The sequence below is a fragment of the Scatophagus argus genome, chromosome 12 (assembly GCF_020382885.2).
Source record: "Scatophagus argus isolate fScaArg1 chromosome 12, fScaArg1.pri, whole genome shotgun sequence".
NCBI classification, from domain to species: Eukaryota; Metazoa; Chordata; class Actinopteri; family Scatophagidae; genus Scatophagus; species Scatophagus argus.
In genome coordinates this window covers 15771877-15790860 of record NC_058504.1, presented here as the reverse complement: position 1 = coordinate 15790860, position 18984 = coordinate 15771877, and the positions used below count along the sequence as shown (strand labels likewise).

At 39.8% G+C, this 18984-nt stretch overlaps 3 protein-coding genes across 4 annotated transcripts; 1 reads left to right on the top strand and 2 right to left on the bottom strand.

Annotated features, from left to right (window-relative positions):
• The first annotated feature begins 561 nt into the window (after positions 1–561).
• atoh1b (atonal bHLH transcription factor 1b) lies at positions 562–2240 on the top strand. Its single transcript, XM_046405798.1, has one exon. The coding sequence runs from the start codon at positions 1116–1118 to the stop codon at positions 1857–1859; it is 744 nt and encodes a 247-aa protein (XP_046261754.1). The 5' UTR covers positions 562–1115; the 3' UTR covers positions 1860–2240.
• Positions 2234–10468, bottom strand: dok3 (docking protein 3). Of its 2 annotated transcripts, XM_046405797.1 has the most exons (6): positions 10186–10468; positions 9086–9241; positions 8115–8417; positions 7741–7831; positions 5635–5822; positions 2234–4214 (listed from the first exon to the last, which is right to left on the bottom strand). In XM_046405797.1, exons 3-6 carry the CDS (start codon positions 8370–8372, stop codon positions 3330–3332), a joined length of 1422 nt encoding a protein of 473 aa, XP_046261753.1. In that variant the 5' UTR covers positions 8373–8417; positions 9086–9241; positions 10186–10468; the 3' UTR covers positions 2234–3329. The 2 variants fall into 2 exon arrangements, with proteins under 2 accessions (XP_046261753.1, XP_046261752.1); XM_046405796.1 differs by lacking the exon at positions 9086–9241.
• A 121-nt stretch (positions 10469–10589) lies between these two features.
• Positions 10590–17809, bottom strand: LOC124067975 (probable ATP-dependent RNA helicase DDX41). The gene is made up of 17 exons (XM_046405795.1): positions 17597–17809; positions 15792–15887; positions 15298–15448; positions 15075–15149; positions 14899–14959; positions 14673–14809; positions 14494–14566; positions 14241–14394; positions 13785–13921; positions 13354–13516; positions 12606–12737; positions 12435–12506; positions 12242–12338; positions 11753–11902; positions 11402–11473; positions 11158–11268; positions 10590–10979 (listed from the first exon to the last, which is right to left on the bottom strand). The coding sequence occupies exons 1-17, from the start codon at positions 17621–17623 to the stop codon at positions 10843–10845; spliced, it is 1845 nt and encodes a 614-aa protein (XP_046261751.1). The 5' UTR covers positions 17624–17809; the 3' UTR covers positions 10590–10842.
• Between the last annotated feature and the right edge of the window lie 1175 nt (positions 17810–18984).

The following is an 18984-nucleotide window of genomic DNA, read 5'->3' as shown; positions in this document are numbered from 1 at the left end:
TTCAGGATGACTCAAGAAACAAAATCTTGTCATAACTTAATGATAATAACAATAATAACAAGAAGAAGAAGAAGAAGAATGGAGCTTTTTTCATTATGACTTATGTATGTTTTGAGCCTTGCTTCTAGCTAAATAATTCATAAATTGCCCTCAGACAACTTATCAGTTATCATGGCTCTGCTATAGACAGGTGTGTCTCACGCCTTGCCTTCCACCTGTTCGTTTTATTATTCTTCTGCAAATAATCCGTGAAAGATTGTTCAGCTTTTACTGTTTGTTTGAGAACAAACCTCATTGCTGCCAGATCCTTCAAGGGTCAGATGCAATTAAGGAGTCAGTTCCTTTGCTCATGAGAAAGATCCAAACTCATATTCCATGGACTGATGAAGCAGTGGCGGAGCTGGATGTGGGTGGTGCTGATGATGATGAGGAGGAGGAGGAGGAGGAGGAGGAGGATAGAGCCTTGAGTGCCTATCCTAAACAGCACAATAAACCTAAGTGACACAGTAGTCTTTTTAAATAAATATTAACTTTTAGAATACCCATTTAAAAAATCATAAACAATAAATAACATGCATGAAAAGACAATTTTAGGGGGAAATATGAAAACGCTTTAAGTTCAAGCTGCAAGCACAAGTTTCTTAATTGACTGATAAATGTAAAATAACGGCTTGGGAATTGTTCATTTATTTGTGGAAAGCTTAAGATAAAGCAGCCGACACGCAGCCCAGACTTCACTGAACTTGTTCATTAGATCAAACTTCCCTAAACACAAAGCCACGCTCCTAAATGATTAATACTTTCGGCTCCCCGCTGTGTCAGGACAATAACAGCGTCGTGATTGAGTTACAATATACAATAGGAGACAAAAACTGTCGAGCTTTGTCGAATTGTTCCTTGACAGGGTCAGAGGGGATTGTGCGATTGGCTGCTGCCTTCGGAGGCTGCAGGGCTGTCAGAGCTGCTGGAGCGCTGGGAGTGACACCAAGGTGACCAAGGAGCGGCTGTATAAAATGCTGGCGCAGTGCAAAACACTCCAGAGACGAAGGCATCGGCCACAGTCCTCTGTGTGACCCTTCCCGCCCTGCCGTACACAACCACAGGCCATTACAGTGATGACTGCGAAAGCAGAGATCTCGAGCTGGCCAGAGTATCCGGAGGATTTCAGCCTGCTGCAGCAGCGCAGCCTGGCACATATCAACTCCAAGTCTTGGATTTCATCAAATTCCCTCCATGCGTTCTCCAGGAGAGACGCGCCGGGAGCGGCGGACGCAGACCTCTCCGTGGAGAAACTTGTGCCAGTGGTTAAACTTCCTGACTGCGAGTCCGCTGCAGGAATCGCAGAGAAAGACTCGGACAAGGGACCAGAGGGAGACCAGACGAGCCACTTTGGCCCACAGAAACACAGACGCGTCGCAGCCAACGCCAGGGAAAGGAGAAGGATGCACGGCCTGAACAAAGCGTTTGACGAACTGCGCAGCGTCATCCCGTCTCTGGAAAACGAGAGAAAGTTGTCCAAGTACGACACTCTCCAAATGGCGCAGATTTACATCACTGAGCTGTCGGAGCTCCTGGCCGGCGTGGTTCACCCCGAGTGCAGCAGGAGTTCCTGTCCAGGCTCAGCTGACAAGACGGCCAGGAGGAGTCTGATTCACTCTCTCCGACCAGCAGCCACTGCGCAGCCCCCGACCCCGCTGACCGGAGAACAGCGTGACCCCCGCCCCTCCGTCGGTCACCTCATAATACTTGGATCTACATCTGACATGGGATCAAACAAATTAACGACTTCTTCCAGCAGCAGTGATGGGGAATCTTCGCACTGCAGTGACATGGAGGAAAGCCAGAATGGAAGACAGTGACTGGAAGCCACTGACCACTCACTCTTAATGCAGCAGTGTCTGATCTAGCAAGAACCAGGAGAACCAAATATTCCAGCTTGTAGAAATGTTGACCATGTGAGATAGTTCCACACAATTTTCCTGTCATGGTTAATAGCATAGATGTTGCACTGCCAAGAGACAAAAGCAGTTAAAACTCAACACCGACTGAGATTTTTTAATCTTTTACTTCTTGAGGCCATGGTGAGCTGCCAGAGGCCTTTTTTTAATGCACTTTATGGTCTGAAGCATCACTAAAGACATTTCTAGTGTCATTAGTGGCATCTGCCTAAATTAAACAATTATTTTGATATTTATGTATAGATATTTTATGAGGATTGTTTTTCTACAATAAATTTATACTGCAAACATGTGCATTTTAAGTGATTTTGTATATTTGTTAATTTCTTTACATTGTCTTATACGGAGTAAGTTACATTTCATTAGTTCTAACATTTGAAGCACAGGAGCACTCATGTCCACAAAACAGTAGACAAATTCACAGCAAAACAGAATATGGTCTTTCCATACTGCTGGTTTATATGACAAAACCCTTTGTACTCTCTTTAAGAAAGGGAGTTTAGAAGCAAATACATACGTTAGAAGAAGCTAATTCCAGAAATGTGCAACTCACTGAATGAAACAAGGAAACGTTTTCAAAGTGTTCATTCAGCTTTTCAGCTAATGGTAATGTCACACTGACGATACTGAAGCAAACAGTCTCTGACATTCCAGCAGTGAAAGACAACATAACATTGATCTTTTTCTAAAAAAAAAAAGTCCATTCAAGAGAATTTAAACCTTCTCTTAAAAAATTACAAAATTATTAGCATGAAAACATACTTAAATTACCAAAAATAAAAGTACTCATTATGCAAAATGGATCATTTCAGAATAATTTATATTAGATTACAATCACTGATGCATTAATGTGCTGGCATCACTAATGTTGGAGCTCTTAAACAGGGTGGAGGATTTTAACCGTAATTTTGTACCGTCTGGTAGCATAATCCATAAAATACATTATGATTTATTGGTTTATTATATTTTGTAATAACAATCTGCTTCTGCAAAGCAGGAACAGCCATCAAAATAAATGCTGTGGAGTAAAAAGTACAATATGTAATATGCAATAAGATGTAGTGGTGTAGCATTGACTATCATAAAGTCACATGAGATGGAAATACTCAAGTAGAGCACAAGTGTGTCAAAACGGTACTTCAATAGACTTTTAGTATTTTTTAGTACTTTTTAGTATTTAACTTTTTTTGTTACCATTTACTGTTTATTGGGTAAATATACTCACACTGGACCACCACAGATAAACATACAAACATTTGCAAATGCCGAATGTTTCCTGCAGATTTCAAAGAAATAAAGGAACTAATTTGCTTTTCTGACAGCATGGCAGGGTTAAAATTGCTCCTTCTAGTCTGTCTGTTAACTAATAGCCTACTGAGAAACTGTGGGGCTGCCAGCACCAGAGGGAAGAGGTGGCTGGAACTTTGCCAGGTCCTTGGAAATGATTTCTGCCAGCCTGTGTTTAAAAGTGCCAAGGGGCTCTGTGGGAGCAGCACGAGTAGGGGAGCTGATGGCCTCCTCTGTCTCTTTCATGTCATCCATTGCCTGTACTTGTGCACTGTACCCTGGCGGGATGTTATTTGCAGGGGGTTGACGCTGGTATCTGGGCTTGGGTAGGGCGAACTGAGCCAACTGGGGAGGTGTGCTTGGAGGAGGCTGGGGAACAGGCTGAGGGAGGGGTGAGAAGAAAGATTGTAGTTGGGGAGTTAAGGGAGAATCATCTCTTTTCACGTTTGAATAGATGCACTCGGAATCATCTATCTCAGGTTTGACCAGATCTTTTTTAGTAACAGGTGGCGTGGCTCTCCTTATGTTGGAATAAATGCTGTCCTCCATGAGATTATCAAGGTTTACAGCCTCCAGGGAATGACACCATTCGTCCTCTTCCTCACCTTCATCTCCCACAGCCTCCCTGCTGTTACAGAGATAAGGATTGACAAGAGACTGCCGCTTTAGTAGAGAGGTGTCATTAATTGTAGAGTAGTGGCTGTCAGATTCGTCGTCTATGTCAGCAGAAGCATCTGCAGGATTGTAGGCAGGAGGGCCAGTGGGCTGGTTGGTTGTGGTTGGGAGGTTAACAGGTGACTGGTCTCTGAGTGATCTTCTGCGGATGCTGAGTGGCTGGACAGGGGGGCTGCTCTCTACAGAGCACTGCTTTACTATAGTCTGGAAAATCTGGGGAGCATGTCTGGACAGGAAGATGAACAGTCCTTCTCCTGACTCACAGCGACGACCTGCTTCAATGCTGAATCCACCCTGCAATCACATCCATTAACACATGACTTCAAGGAATAGTTTCACATTTTCGGAAATAGACCAATTGACTTTTTGCCGAGAGACGAGAAGATTCATTTTTTTTATTAGATCCTGCACCTTCTTTCTCCTATCAAAACCTGTAAAGAAATGTTGTTTAATATTTTGTGTTATCTGTTGTGTCATTGTTTTGTTTCCCATTAAACTTACTTGCAAATTGCTTGATTGCCTATTTTGGATGCATTTTATTTAAAATGAAAACGAGAAAGAGGTCAGGTCACAAAGTGACGCCTGAATCCCATGAGCTAATATTACTGTGATATAAATCACGATACTCTGGCTTTTTGGTGTCTAAATATTTTGGCATATAAATCATATCACTGTGGGACTTACAATAATAATATAATATGATTACTGTAAGTGCCACAGCTGTGAAATGCTGAAATGATCATGGTTAAATGAGGGGGTGCGTGTGTGGGTGCGACGCTGTCAGACAGACAGACAGACAGACAGACAGATCTAGTCAATTCGGTTTGTCTGTTTGCTTTTTGTGGTTGTAAATAGAACTTTGGGCCCCAATTCAATTTTCCTCACAGTGTAAAAATCCACAGAAATAAGGGAAACTTCAGGAAAGTGATGGCACAGTCAGTCAGAGTGTGTGTTAGAGAGAGAAGTGCCAGGCCCCAAAACCTGGCTGATTTTGAATTATTATTGTGAATGTTGTGGTTAAATGTAAATGAGTAATGCTTTGTTTGTGTTGACAGTTTGGCTTAGTTTTGTTTAGATTAACATAAAGACGGAAAACAGAACAACAGCCCGTCTGGGTGGGTACAAAAGTAAAGAAATCCAACTAACCAGCACCACTGTAGCTAGTATAACACATTTTATCTTTCTTGTTTAGTCTGTACCAAAGTGTAAGTATAAAAATGACTAGTACACACAATACTATCATGTCCATGCTATGTAGCTGAAGCCACTGGACCAACAGCTCAGCCTATCACAAAGACTGTAACAGGGGAAAACAGTTGGTCTTGTTCAGTCCAAAACTTGGAGCAAGTATTTTATTCTTCACTTTTCATGTGGAATAAGCAAATGAGATGTAATGTGTTCATCAGTGAGCTGTGGACATGCTGGTTGGCAGATTTTTTGTTAGAACTGGCTAGCTGTTTCTCTATGTTTCCAGTGTTTGTGCTAAGCTAACTAGCTGGCTGTAGCTTCACTTTTACCGTACAGCCAGAGAGCTATGCATCTTCCTGACTCTAAAGCAAGATAAAGTCAATAAGCATATTTTCATATCAAACTGTTCTTTAAAAAATATATAAGTGATCTAAGCTGATTGTCGAGTTTATCATGACTATGGTGTTGTTGTTTGAATTCATTTTTGTATTCTTTCCTATCAGGGGGGAAATCAGAAGTGTTTTACCTCAACTTGTCCAAATTTGCGTAACAGCATATATGGCCAGCGATAGATGATGTGCCCAGTGTTGATGGCCAACAGTATCACAGCATGTTTTTCCGGTGAGACCAGATAATCCCCCGCCAGCTGGCACCTCCTGGATGCCTCTGTGCTCTGGACAGTCACTTGGTACTGGTTTGGAGGAAGGGTCAGATCTAAACACGGGAAGACAGGAAAATATTTGCAACCGCAAACATTGCAGCTACAATTAAACTAGGGTTTAATTTTTGTAGTTTTGGCCATTATCTACAGTGGCTGTCAAGTACAAACGTGCTGCATGTACAGACAGGCACTGCAAATTAAGAAACGCAAAAGGAACACGCTGCAAATACAGAAACGTGCTGCAAATACAGAAACATGCTGCATTTAAGAAGACAGATGCAAAAGGAACACACTGCAAATACAGAAACGTGCTGCAAATACAGAAATGTTCTGCAAATACAGAAACGTGCTGCAAATACACAAAACAGATACAAAAGGAAAACGCTACATATCCAATCATACAACGGAAGTGCTCCAGGCCTTTAGGGGCAGTGCTGAGCGTCCACCCGAGAGACAGACAACGGACGTATAAACGTGTGGAGCAGATGAGTAAATGAGAAGAAGAAGAAGGTTATATTACTCCACACATTTGTATGTAATTACCATTATTATCTCTATTGGTTATGACAACAAAGTACTCTATACTAGTTAACTGTGGATATGACAGAATGGCAGCACCACCACAAAGTAATTCGATGGGGTTAAGGAACACTTCTGGTCAGACAATCAGACAAATGACAAAAAAGTCAACAGGCTTTATCCAAACCACTCATTAAAATTAAAAGTAAAGTGAGCATACATGTAATGTTGGGGATAATCCCTCAGTGCTGTTATAATCCCTGGTCTGTTAAAAAAAAAAGCTTATGTTTCTTGTCTAGTCTGTTCTCTCCTTTTAATTTTGTTTGGACCACACTGAGGATGTTTAGTCTTTGCCCACATACTACTTGGATTCCCACCTGTGTCTCACCTTATTGAGCTGCGACTGGATAAACGCCTCCTGTCTTCAACTAGTTTAACGATCCAGCGGGGCCCACAGTTTGGAGTGCTGCACGTATACTCACAAAGCTACATAAAGTACCTAAATAATGTTACAATTTGTATACGTTTAGCTCCCTGAGGATATTGCTAGTGAGATAATGGTGAAGGAATGTGGTCCTCTGAGGCCGTCCAGTACCCACAAACACACTAACACACCCATCAATAACCAGTCCATACTTCAGCAAGGCATCACAGTGCAGTGGTGCATCGCAGTACATCATGTGTACACAGATGGCACAGAAACAGTACAATGCCTGACATTCACCATGAGGGAGTGAAACTGGAAGCAAACATAAAACCTACTGCTGTGAGGGACAGAGGCGATGCTTATGAACTGCAAAGTGCAACATAGATCAGAGCAGGAGAGAACAACATCACTGAGAGACACGAAGGAGAACAGTGCAAATAATAATCACCATGACGAGATTATTAGAATAGTCTGAAACTGAATAGGTTTTCTTTCAATAAGACATTTTAAGACATGAGTGGAAAATATTATTCGTTTTTTCTTATTTCTTTACTGAAACATAGCTTGTGATATGTTACTTAAGTAGGTTACATCTTTAGAACGAACATTACTGGGACCAATCCAGAAAATCACAGATCAGTTTCTGGGTATTCATATTATAGTATATGTAGTATATAGTATATCACATTATTCATACTACAGGCACTACCACTGAACCTACCGGATCCGACCTTATATTAGGTTTCAAACTAGTCTTGTTCACACTACAAATGAACCATGGTACAAGTGAAAGCTGTCTTTTTGATGCAGTTATTTATGTAACTAGAAACTACAAGTACTACAAAGGACAAAAATAAAAGACGCTTCCCTGCTCTGCTAAACAAGTCAGACTACCCTTTAAATTCTAAAAACAAACAAACAAACAAAAAAAAACATAGTGTCTGAACTGGCATTCACTAAACTGAAAATTATTTTTGATCATTTGCTGGCCAATCAGTTGTTGTCTGCAGACTGACAAGCATTACCAGTTTTCCAAGACAAGTAAAGGTCGTTGTCCTCCATGGTCAAGTCATTTCCTCTCTCGAAAACCCCTTTGTCTGATTCTCCAGGATCCTTCTGTAAACACAGTGGCATGGTAAACATTACATGGAGTGTACACTATCCTCTTATCACACTTTTATGACTTCAGAGAGGCAAGACGCAAGAAAGAACCTAGCTTGTGCAAGCACAAGAATTAGAGAAGTGAAGTGCCAGAAGTTACAGATATTGTATTAACTTCCTCATTGTGCCGTCTATATCTGATCGTGGGTAAGGTTTATTCCCACATTTCCCAAATGATAACACTGATATGAAAAGAACAAGGGAAAAGCTGCTCTGTTCAAGAGGAGAGATGTGATACCTGGAAGGCCAGGAGACAGAGGGCATCTAGCCAGTCCTGGCTTGCTGTGGAGGCCAGGGTGTAGTTGCACTGAGTGGTGTTTAAGTAGAAGGCTGTGCACCCAGGAGGGCAAAACTCCTTTGGAGCAGGCTTGATACTGAGGCAGTCGCTTAGACGCACAACTTTTCTCTCTGGCGTTTTCTGCCGACCGACCTTCTTTTGGTCTGTAACAGCATTGTTGTCAAGTACGGTGAAGAGCTCCAACCGTCCAACCCCCATGGAGCTGGGTTTAAAAAGCACCACCCTTATTTTCCGCCATGTTTTCTGTTGTAGATGACAGAAGGGGAAATGTGAAAAGTGAAATGGGTTCTCTGGCACAACTTTTCAGTGTGATTAGATATTGTGCTATGCTAAGACATTAGCAAGCATGGTATCTGTTACATAGATGATACACTGCTCTACATTTGTGATTCACATGATGATCTAAAACAATTATCGAAGATATTGAATTTTAACAGTGAACTTCTCCACCACACATGGATAAAACAAAGATTATTTCTTTCTTAATCTAATTTACTGCTTATTCTTATTCTTATTAATGTGACATTCCTGTCAAGAATCATGGAGGAAATTTAGGTCAAACCATTTATTTCATATCCTTCACTTGTTCACACTTTTGTTAATTGATTATTGTAACACACACCTTACAAAGTGCTGTATTACTACCCCTAAGTTTGAGCACTGCTTTCAAGATGCCCCTCATGGTCTTCACATGTTCTTATAAATAACCTCAATGCTGCATCTAATTCATTTAGATGCATAATTCCAGACTCTAAAACAGCCTCAATGTTAATATACACCAATCAACCACAACATTAAAACCACTGACAGGTGCAGTGAATAACATTAATCATCTATTTACAGTGCAGACTTTTGGGGGGAAACCTTAGGTCAGGAAATCATGTGAATGCTCTGAGACACACAGCGCACACCTCAACATTGGAGACCTCCCACCTGGAGGCCCCCACCCTCAATGCACAGGACCCAAAGGATCCAACATTCAGATGCCGGTGACCACAAAATACCCCCAGAAGTCCTGAGTCCCTTCCCTTGACAGGTCAGAGCTGTTATGGCAGCACAAGGGGGACCTACAAAATATTAAGTAAGTGGTATTAATGTTGTGGCTGATCGGTTTAAGTGTGTACACAACTGTCTTATTAAGAGTAAAAATATAGTTATGTTTATGTGTCATCCTTTACCTAGTTTATTCATCTGATTATAATTTACCACTGTTGTTTTGGTTTAAGGCTGTGTGTTACTTTAGCATTAATCTGTATTAGTCATACTGCGTGAATTTTGCAAGAGGTATTTCTATGAAAGAAGGTTCAGGGTGAAGTAAGATTGGTGCTGAAAAACTAGCCTGTGCCATTCTGCATCTTAATTTAGACTTTGTGGGGAGGCAGTTCTTAACACCACACCACAGAATCACAAACCATGTCACATTGATCCAGAATATAAGGCACACTTCAGCTCATCACATCCTCTGACAAGTACTTAAAGCTCTTTGTCACAAAGAACAGCATCTTATATTTCTTTTCAACCAGTTTAAAATAGAACTAAAATGAGGTACAGTTTAAATCTAAATACTGACTGAAAGGGTCAGGAAAATACAAGCTAGTAAGAGTTACAAGTAACAGTAATGATAAATATGAAACCAGTCTCAGGTATCATTTGTATGTGATGTGAGACAACCACACCAGATATTCACCACCGTTGTAGCTTTGCATTTGCTTGCGTTAAACGCTCAGTGGTGTTGGTAGGCACTCGTTAGCCCCCCCTGTACTGCTTATTAAGGATCCTGAGTTGTAATCTGTCTTCATGCAACTTTGAATATGAAATGCTCCATGTGCAGGCTTAGAAATTCAGGAAAACATTTCTACTGTTATTATTAAATTTAACTGAGTGCTTACTTTTGCCATGAAGTAAAAACATTCTTTATCGTCAAGGTCATCAGTTGCCATACAGACTCCAGTAAGCCACAGTATTCCCTTTTCCAAGTATGGTTAAGTTGTGAAATTTCTGTAAAACTTACCTTTCCAAACCTAACCCCCTGAAGGTACAGCATTCCTTCCTTGAAGATGACATCCATACTTGTAAGCTTTGGCTGTAACGTTCTCCGTCTAGTTCAGTCTGTTTATCTGTGGTCAAGATGCAGCTAACCAAAAGGTTAAAATTAGATTTTCTATACTACCAAATTAATCATTTCCTTTACGTCACCAGCAGCTTACTTTCTCTTGTCAACTTACATGCGTCTCACAGGACTCAAGATATCTCTGATCAGCAACCTGACTGTTGCAAAATAAAGGATGCACACACTGCGTGTCTTTTTTTTTCAATCAAACTTCCCTTTGCATTATTCTGTTTGCTTTAGCAACTTCCTCACCATATGAAACCTGTACCACACCTTTTAAATTTGCTAGAAAAAAGCATAAAAGATACAGATACAGAGAGCTTTATTTACAATTAGAGTATCAAAAATATATGTTACAAAGGCTACACATAAAGAAGTATGACAGATTTTGGTCAAAAAAAGGTAAAAAAAAAAAAAAGCAAAAAAAAAAAGCAAAAAGCAAACCATGTTAGGTGATGATAAAATACACTTCCTTTGTTCAGTGACGTGCACAGTTTCCTCAGAAATGTTTCTCAGTTCCATTTAGCAGTGGAGGATCTTCCCTCATATGAAAAGCTCTTAGAAGTCCATAGAACTATGAGCCAGGTAGTCTTTCCGCCCAATGTTGGTGACTTGCTTGGTCTGCATGGCCTCCAACTTTGGACAGTCCGTAATACGATGACCCAGACCACCACAAAAGGTACATCCTCTCTCTCCTGTGAAAACATAAAAATAAGGTATGTTGGAAAGGGTTCACAAACACTTCATACTTGGTTCTGTAAAACTGAGACGATCACATTAGGTTGGAGGAATGTTTCAGAAGGAAGCACAAAGTTATTAGAGAGTAACAATTAAGGGAAGAGATATAAACTAGATTCAGTGTGAACAGATCACCTCCAATGTCCAGCATGGTCTCGTCTCCTGTCTGGAGCACTTGGAGGACTGGAGGAACCTTCTGCTTTGCTTCAACCAGCAGGGCTTTAAGGTCCATCAGTACCGACTCATCTATAGGGAAAGACATAGACGTGGCATTTAACACTGAATTAAGCTAACTATATGCAGTATAATACATTGCAAATATTCTGAAAATTACTACTTTGATACAAGAAATTTGTTAAAACTTTTGTATTTTTCTTACCACATCCTTTATTAATGAATGTAGTGGCAATACCCGTCTTGCCTGATCGTCCAGTTCTTCCAATTCTATGGACTGAAATAAAGACAATTTGAATTTCAGCTTGATCATCATTATTTTCTTGTCTGTTAAGTTAGGTTTTGTTATTTGATGTTATTAAAAAGGGGCAAAATGGCAAATGGCATCAGCAGTGCAAGTTAGCACCGCTTATATCCCAATATTATGTTGGGAGGAAGTGGAGATGCATCACTCATCTTTATATATCCATGATAATATCTAATTAACTCCATAATTGCACAGAGACTGGATTTCATATGATATAAGCAGAATATACATACATATACACACTCTTACCATAGTTTTCAATCTCCTCAGGCATGTCATAATTCACTACATGCTGTATAGCAGGGAAATCCAATCCCTTGGAGGCAACATCTGTGGCAACTAAGACATCTTTCTTTCCTTCTTTAAATGCCTCTATGGCTTTTGTTCTTTCCTCCTGATCTGCAAAAGAAAAAAAAACAAAGCGGCAAATATTTCACAAGCAGTTTTGCAAAACAATGACAAATGGAAACATGAGAGAGATGTCTGTGGTGCTTTGTGTGACGAGTAAATGTTGCGCAAACTATGAAGCAAAATGGTGACATTTGCAAACAGGGTGGCATCTGGTGGTGGTGAGGAGCAACTACAACAAAATCATAGCGTGAGGCTGTGTACAAATGAAAGGCTCTCTGAGCTGAGGTTGATGCTGAGTTGGACATCCCACCAAGTAAAGTGATGCTTTACATGCATTGCAGGTACACACTGATTGCTTCGTGTTTTTACAGTACTCGTTTTGCACACCTTTTCCTCCATGGATAGCCACTGCCTCGACTCCTTTCAGCAGAAGATATTCATGGATGGCATCTACATCAGCCTTCTTCTCAGCAAATATTAGCACCTGTCAATATGAACACACAACATTTAGCAATATTTGACATGTGTGAGATATGCTGCTTTGGTATATGTCGATGTCATAACATAAGGAAGTACTGACAGGAGGTGGTGTTTTCTGGAGACACTCGAGCAGGTACACCATCTTGGCCTCCTCTTTGACGTATTCCACTTCCTGCACACACACAGACGGTATTTATCATTTACTTCACTTACTTTTTCACAGAAATGGGTTTGTATCAGTAAACCTTCCTTTTGGTGAAACTGAACATACTTGAATGACATCCAAGCTGGCAGCTCCAGCCCTGCCCACATTGATAGTGATGGGTTTGACCAGTGCACTCTTGGCAAAGTTCTGGATCTTCTTGGGCATAGTGGCACTGAAGAGCAGAGTTTGTCTTTGTCCCTAGTTTTTAAAAAAAAAGACAAATTACAGGCTTTTCCATGCCTGACAGCCTCGATGGCGGAGGAAACATTTTCCAATCTCAGTTTTCTTAACTTGAGGGTAAAAAAATATCCAGTCTTAACTGAATGAGTGCAGCAGCTGGAAGATGGACTAACCACTAACTGTAGAGAGTGCTTAAATGATGACGAAATTTGCTGACTGAATGAAGAACAAATTTAACTAGTGCTACAGATGTACAATGAAGAATTATTCTGTAACAAGATGGCCTAGTTTTGAGCAGCAGATTTCATCAACAGATTTAATAGCAAAGTTTATATAGCTTTTCACTGTGCAAATCAAAAGAAAATCCAGTGACAGCGTAGTGAGTGCTGAATTTGTCCAACCAGATAAAGAAGGAATTTATGTTCATATCTGAGTCTAGCATCTATTGTACATCCTTTTTGAAATTATGTCTATGACGAATATTATCCTGTCATGTCTTGCCAGCGGCTTTGTAAAAACTGCTTGTCTGGCTAAAACTTCAATGACTAGGACATCAAAAACGGAGGGGAAAAAAATCTACTGCATTGATTGTATGTTTTGTGCTTCAAGGAGGACCAAAAGTAAAGAAACTCACCTTGAAATAGGAAAAGATGGTTCTGATGTCTTCCTCAAAGCCCATGTCAATCATCCTATCAGCCTCATCGAGAGCCAAGTAGCGGCAGATGTCCAAACTCACCATCTTTTTCTGAAGCAAATCCATCAGTCTGCCAGGTGTAGCTACCATCGTGTGAACACCACTATAATGAAGAGGAGATACAGACTCTAATGGAAAATGAACTCCACTTGCATTTTTAAAATATATGAATATGAATAATGAACATGTCCTGTGGTGGTGATGTTAAATGTTTTGTACTATTCATTATGTCTGGAACTTTTAATGTTTGCGTATTTTATTCCCGTCTGAATGATTTAATGCAGATGAATTATGTATTTTTTAGGCCTGACACAGCTTCAAAATGAAATTCCGGTTAAAAGAAAAAGACTGTTTTCCTCACTCTTACTTACTGTTTTACTACCTCCATCTGCTCCTTGACAGACATTCCCCCAATGCAGAGGGCACAGCGCAGTTGAGGAGCTCCCTCCTCCTCCAGCAGCCTGCAGTAGTACTCGATGATGCCGTGAGTCTGCCTTGCCAACTCTCTCTGGAGTAAAGGGAGAGCTATTAAACTCAGATATGCTTAGCTGCAGATAAAGTAGGGTTGCTCACACTTAACACCATCTGCCTAAAATGCAGTCAGAAATGCTGAACAATTATTTTTGTCCTTGATGGTTCTGCATAGTGTTAAAACTGATCCAAAATTTAGAGGGATTTGGAGTATCTGTAAACTTAATTAAATTTGAATGCAGTCTAAAGCAAGAAAAGTCCGCTATTAGAATCCTAACAATGTACTTTTTTTCACTGCCTCATACAGTATTCCAAACTGTGTCACCAATTAAATAGATTTGTCTTGTGTGTCTTACTGAGGGACAGATGATGAGTCCATATGGTCCTTCTCTCTTAAAGAAAGGCAGCCTTTTCTCCTGCTCCAGTGCAAACATGATGATGGGCAGAGTGAATACCAAAGTTTTTCCAGAACCCGTGAAGGCTATGCCAATCATGTCTCGACCTGACAAACTACAGACAAACACTGTTGATTCATGAACAGCTTCCACGTCTTAACATACAGTACATTTTACATTGTGTGTGTATAGTAAGTTCATTTATTATACTTACACTGTAGGGATTCCTTGAATTTGAATTGGTGTGGGATGCACAATGCCCTTCTTTTTCAAACCTTTCAGAATTGCTGCAAAAACAATAAAAAGATTTGCTGTCGTTAATCATATTGGGTCATTTGAGGCCTTGTGCAGACGATGTGTTTTTCAAGTGTGGGAGAAGGAGTGTGTTGTAACCTGGTGGAAACTTCATTTCTCTGAAGCTTTTGATCGGAGGAGGAATACCGTCTCCATCAACCAGGATGTGAAACTTTTTTCTGACGCGCTCGTGACGTGTCTCTGGCATATTTAGAATGTAGCGTGGCGCCTTCCAGCTGAAAGGAGCAACCAGGTTAAACAAAAAGGAAATGGAAAAAAACAACTTGACAATGTTTACTTTTTAACGGTTCACTGAAGAACCTACCTTGTTTTTATGGGATCATCATAGATGATACCTTTGGCCATTTCCTTCACAGACATCAGAGCTGACAGAGGAGAGAGAAAATAAGTTTAGCAACTGTTTTAACATCTATACCTTTATCGAAGTAAATCTAATTAAGAATTCACCATGGCCTCACAGGCACGGCATCAGAATTTTACCTCTGCCTTCTGCAACACTCTCAAGAATCTTCTCCTCCTCTTTCAGCTGCTTCTCTTTGGCAGACTCTTTACGCGCTGTAGATTTAAAAAAAATAAATAAATAACATAAAGCAAGTGAAGGTCACGTAACAAGGGTAAGGTAACAACGTTCAGGAGGTGCATTGTAAAAAGAATTAAAAAGATAACAAACATCTCCAGGTTAGGTTGTGTTTGAACCGAATACCTTCTGCTTTCTCCTTGAGGTGCTGATGCTGGTCGAGGAGACTGACATTGGAGCGTGGACCAAGGCCCTCATCCTCATCCCTCTGCTCCTCCCCACTGTCCTTCTGCTCCTCGTCCACTGCCTTTCCTCGCAGACGTAACATCTTCTGTAGCTGTGAGGTACATGTTAAAAAAAACGTGTTAAACTCGAAAACGTGGTAGCTGGATGTTTAGTTGACATACATTTGGAAAATCAAAATACATTTTTTTTTAAATCTTTTACTACTTCAACAAAAGTTTTCTCTAAAAGAAACTATTTTAAACTGACCCATAATTAAGGATGCATTTATCATGCTTTCCTCTCCTGATAATGACTCCAATTCCTAAACTCAGGGTATCTGCAATACAGACTCCAGGTTGACTTAATAAGGTTTTGGCCCCAATAACCAGTGAATCAGACTGGTGCATCCCTACTAATTTCAAAAGTGTCAAACAGGACACTGCACAGTAACTTACCATTTGCTGTTTTCTTATTTTGACCGGAACATATGGAACATAATCATCATCCTCGGATCCTTCTGAACCAGACATTTCATCCTTCTCATAGGATCTCTGTACAAACACATCATCATTATCAGCAGTGATAACTTTTGTTTTCTCCCTCAACAGAGAGGTTAGAGCACAGCACTCAGAATAGCCTTGAAACATATCCAGTTAACATCCTATAAAGAAAATTTATCAACCGTTAACATCATATGCAAACACTTCTGTGTACGGCTGTCTGATCGTAAACTTTTCAGTTAGCTGAAGGGATTGTATTATACCCTTTCTGGTATCTTTACTTTGATTGGTTTTATTCTTGGCTTGCATTAAATCTCGCCTTACCAAGTGGAAAACTTCTTTCTAGAAGGACTGGCTGGATTTTACGCAATTAAGCCACATAAGACCCAAATATACAATGACCAATTTCTATAATTTGAGCCTCACATTGTACACTAAATGTATGAATGGCATCATCTATTATTACTACCCTTTTTTGGTAACACTTTCTATAGTAACCACATCTGTAGTGCATTATAGGGGCATTCATTAAATTCATTTATACTGCTTTATCACTACTCTCATAAATACGCATAATGCTATCTGATGCACTATAGCAACAGACATAAAGCATTACAGATGTAACCTATAGTAAATTAGGAGCTGTGTGTCTTATGGATGCGTTTGACTAGTTATAACTTGAAGGTTGAATGATGGGGCTTATAGGACATTATACTCACCTATACGTACTTCAACAACCATTTGTAGTGAAGACTCACAGTATGCTATAATAGTCCAGGTAATAATCAAGTGTCATAATTTATGTGCTAAGTAAACTAGTATATATTGGTAAATAAATAAAAATGCAAGCTTCATCATAATCTTCCATCGTTGGTGGTAAGTAAAGTCTAATGAATTCCCTTGCATTTCTAAGGATCTATGCCGCATCATAAGTGGTCATTATGTATTATTATTGATGCCTGTAGGTGACATAGGTAGTAATAATGTAGTATAGCCCTCATCATCCAACCTTTGGTTTATAACTAGTCAAGAGCATCCATAAGCGCTTAAACTCATCACATCGATAATGTCTAACGACTGATATATACGATACAGAAAGTCTGAAAGAATTATGCTCATATGAATGTAGTCACAGGATATTATGAATGCAATAAAATACACTATGAACGCCTTATAGGTGTAGTCTTCATAGAAAGTGTTACCTATGTTTAGAATGAATGGCTATTAGTGGTGGAGACGCTGTTTTTAAACTTAAGAGCTAGCAGAGTGAATACCGGCAGTGCTACAAAAAGAAATGAAATACACGTAGCAATGACGTACTAACTTCGGCACAAAATCGCTAAGAAAGCGTGTCTTTTTCAGCTGCTCTGCTTTCAACTTCAGAATGTTATTTACAAACTACAAACTCATTCAAATACGCTTCCATTTAGCTAACTGTGAGCTAACTCCTAACGTGTGTTCCTACGAACGTAACGAATACGTATTGACCGCAGATGTTGTGGCACTGTATTTTGGCTAGCTGGGCACGTAGTTTCTGTAAATGCAGGTTACATATCCCTATAAATTCGGATGCAAATCGCTAATTATCAAAATAATTTCGTTTATAGTTATCTAGCGGCCTGTTCAAATGGTTTTCTAAGCGCAACTAATAACATAACGCATGTACGTCAACTTAAGTAGCTAGCTAATCTCAGCTAGTATAGTATAGTTAGCTAGTATAACCTTTTCATACTGTGACTGACCTCATACGATTAACTTACCTTTTTGGGTCGATTTTCGGTCTCCATTGTATGTATGTATGAATACAGCAGCGCTCTCTATTTTGGTAAGCTATTCAATAAAAATAGCTGATCCACTGGAAGCTGGAAGCTTAAAGACTGTACGGCACGCTGGGAGGGTCAAACCTCATCAGACGCTGCGTCCAAACATGTCGGAGCGACTGGGTTTGGTTGCTGGAGAAGAAGGTTGAGCAAAGCTTATACCATGGAAACCAAATCAAAAAGGTAAACGTAGAAAGCAAACGCCACACTTTCTTTTTGTCAAAACTGTATTGTTTTTAATCTTTCTGAACGAAAGATTTTTCACAGTATCAAAAATGAATTAAAAAAAAACAAGCCAACATACACTTGGCTATTATTGGTATAGTATAAATCTACATTCGAAACATTAAGATAATCTTCTCTAATTGAATATAACCTGGAAAGCATCAGAGATGTTAAATGAAAACAAAATCTCAGCACAGATTCAAGGAAGTAATGATCCATCTCAATGAAAGCCATCAGCTAAAACATGGTTACTGGTTTCAATCTCAAGGCCCTTGTCCCAAAAGTATCAACTTTTCAGGGATATTTCTCATCAAAAGATTATCAAGACTCTTTAAATAGTCTGAACTGAGGTACAAGGTGCCACCAAGGTCACAGTACAGGGAAAGAGTAGTATAGTTGAAAATATATCTCACACACAACCCCCAGAAATGCATGACAAAGGCTAAAAAAGGCCCCAAAATAATCACTCAATAAGTACAAGCACTTGAAATTAACCATGTCAAACAATGTGTGATGGTTAAGATGAACATGGCACACTGGTGTACCTGTCACTGTTGGAATATAGGAGTTAAAATGATGATGTTCAGGAGTGAGAAAATCGTCATAAAGGACATTCTACTACAGATTGTATGTGGGATACTACTTTAAGAGAGTTAAGTGCTCAAGACTAAAGAAGGATCCAAGGGAGGATTGGCATCGAATAAAAAGACACATTTAACTTTGCCCAATACTGGGCTGGGTGTCAGTATTTAGATTTTTCTGTTCTACATGTTATGCATGGGAACATATTTGCATGGGTACTGAACGAGATTTATATTTCTTAAAATGCATTTTGTAAGTGTTAGACACCTCACACAAGGTTCTATTAGCATTGTCTGTATATTTTTTTTTAATGACATAATTTTGTGATTTCATACAAAAGGATAGCAGCGTACCAGGTAGGTCATCACATGTCAGTTTTCTATCACGGATTGCTAAATAATTTGATGATCCCAAATAAATTATTCAAATTGTCAGCTATACAATCACCAAATGCACTGCAGCCTGCAAATGAGTAAAATCAATGCAACTGTTCTGCAACTGCTCCCTGCAGTAGGGGGGGC

What these genes read in the sequence shown, in the direction of transcription:
- LOC124067975 (XM_046405795.1), bottom strand. Translation starts at nt 17,623, where the DNA reads ATGGAGACCGAAAATCGACCCAAAAAG. An exon ending in AGAAATGAAGTTTCCACCAG is followed by an intron (nt 14,567 to 14,672) that starts GTTACAACACAC and finishes TTGTTTTTGCAG; the next exon opens with CAATTCTGAAAGGTTTGAAA. An exon ending in CAGATGGAGGTAGTAAAACA is followed by an intron (nt 13,517 to 13,784) that starts GTAAGTAAGAGT and finishes TCTTCATTATAG; the next exon opens with TGGTGTTCACACGATGGTAG.
- atoh1b (XM_046405798.1), top strand. Translation starts at nt 1,116, where the DNA reads ATGACTGCGAAAGCAGAGATCTCGAGCTGGCCAGAGTATCCGGAGGAT.
- dok3 (XM_046405796.1), bottom strand. Translation starts at nt 10,242, where the DNA reads ATGGATGTCATCTTCAAGGAAGGAATGCTGTACCTTCAGGGGGTTAGG. An exon ending in TCTGTCTCCTGGCCTTCCAG is followed by an intron (nt 7,832 to 8,114) that starts GTATCACATCTC and finishes CTGTGTTTACAG; the next exon opens with AAGGATCCTGGAGAATCAGA. An exon ending in GCAAATTTGGACAAGTTGAG is followed by an intron (nt 4,215 to 5,634) that starts GTAAAACACTTC and finishes ATGTGATTGCAG; the next exon opens with GGTGGATTCAGCATTGAAGC.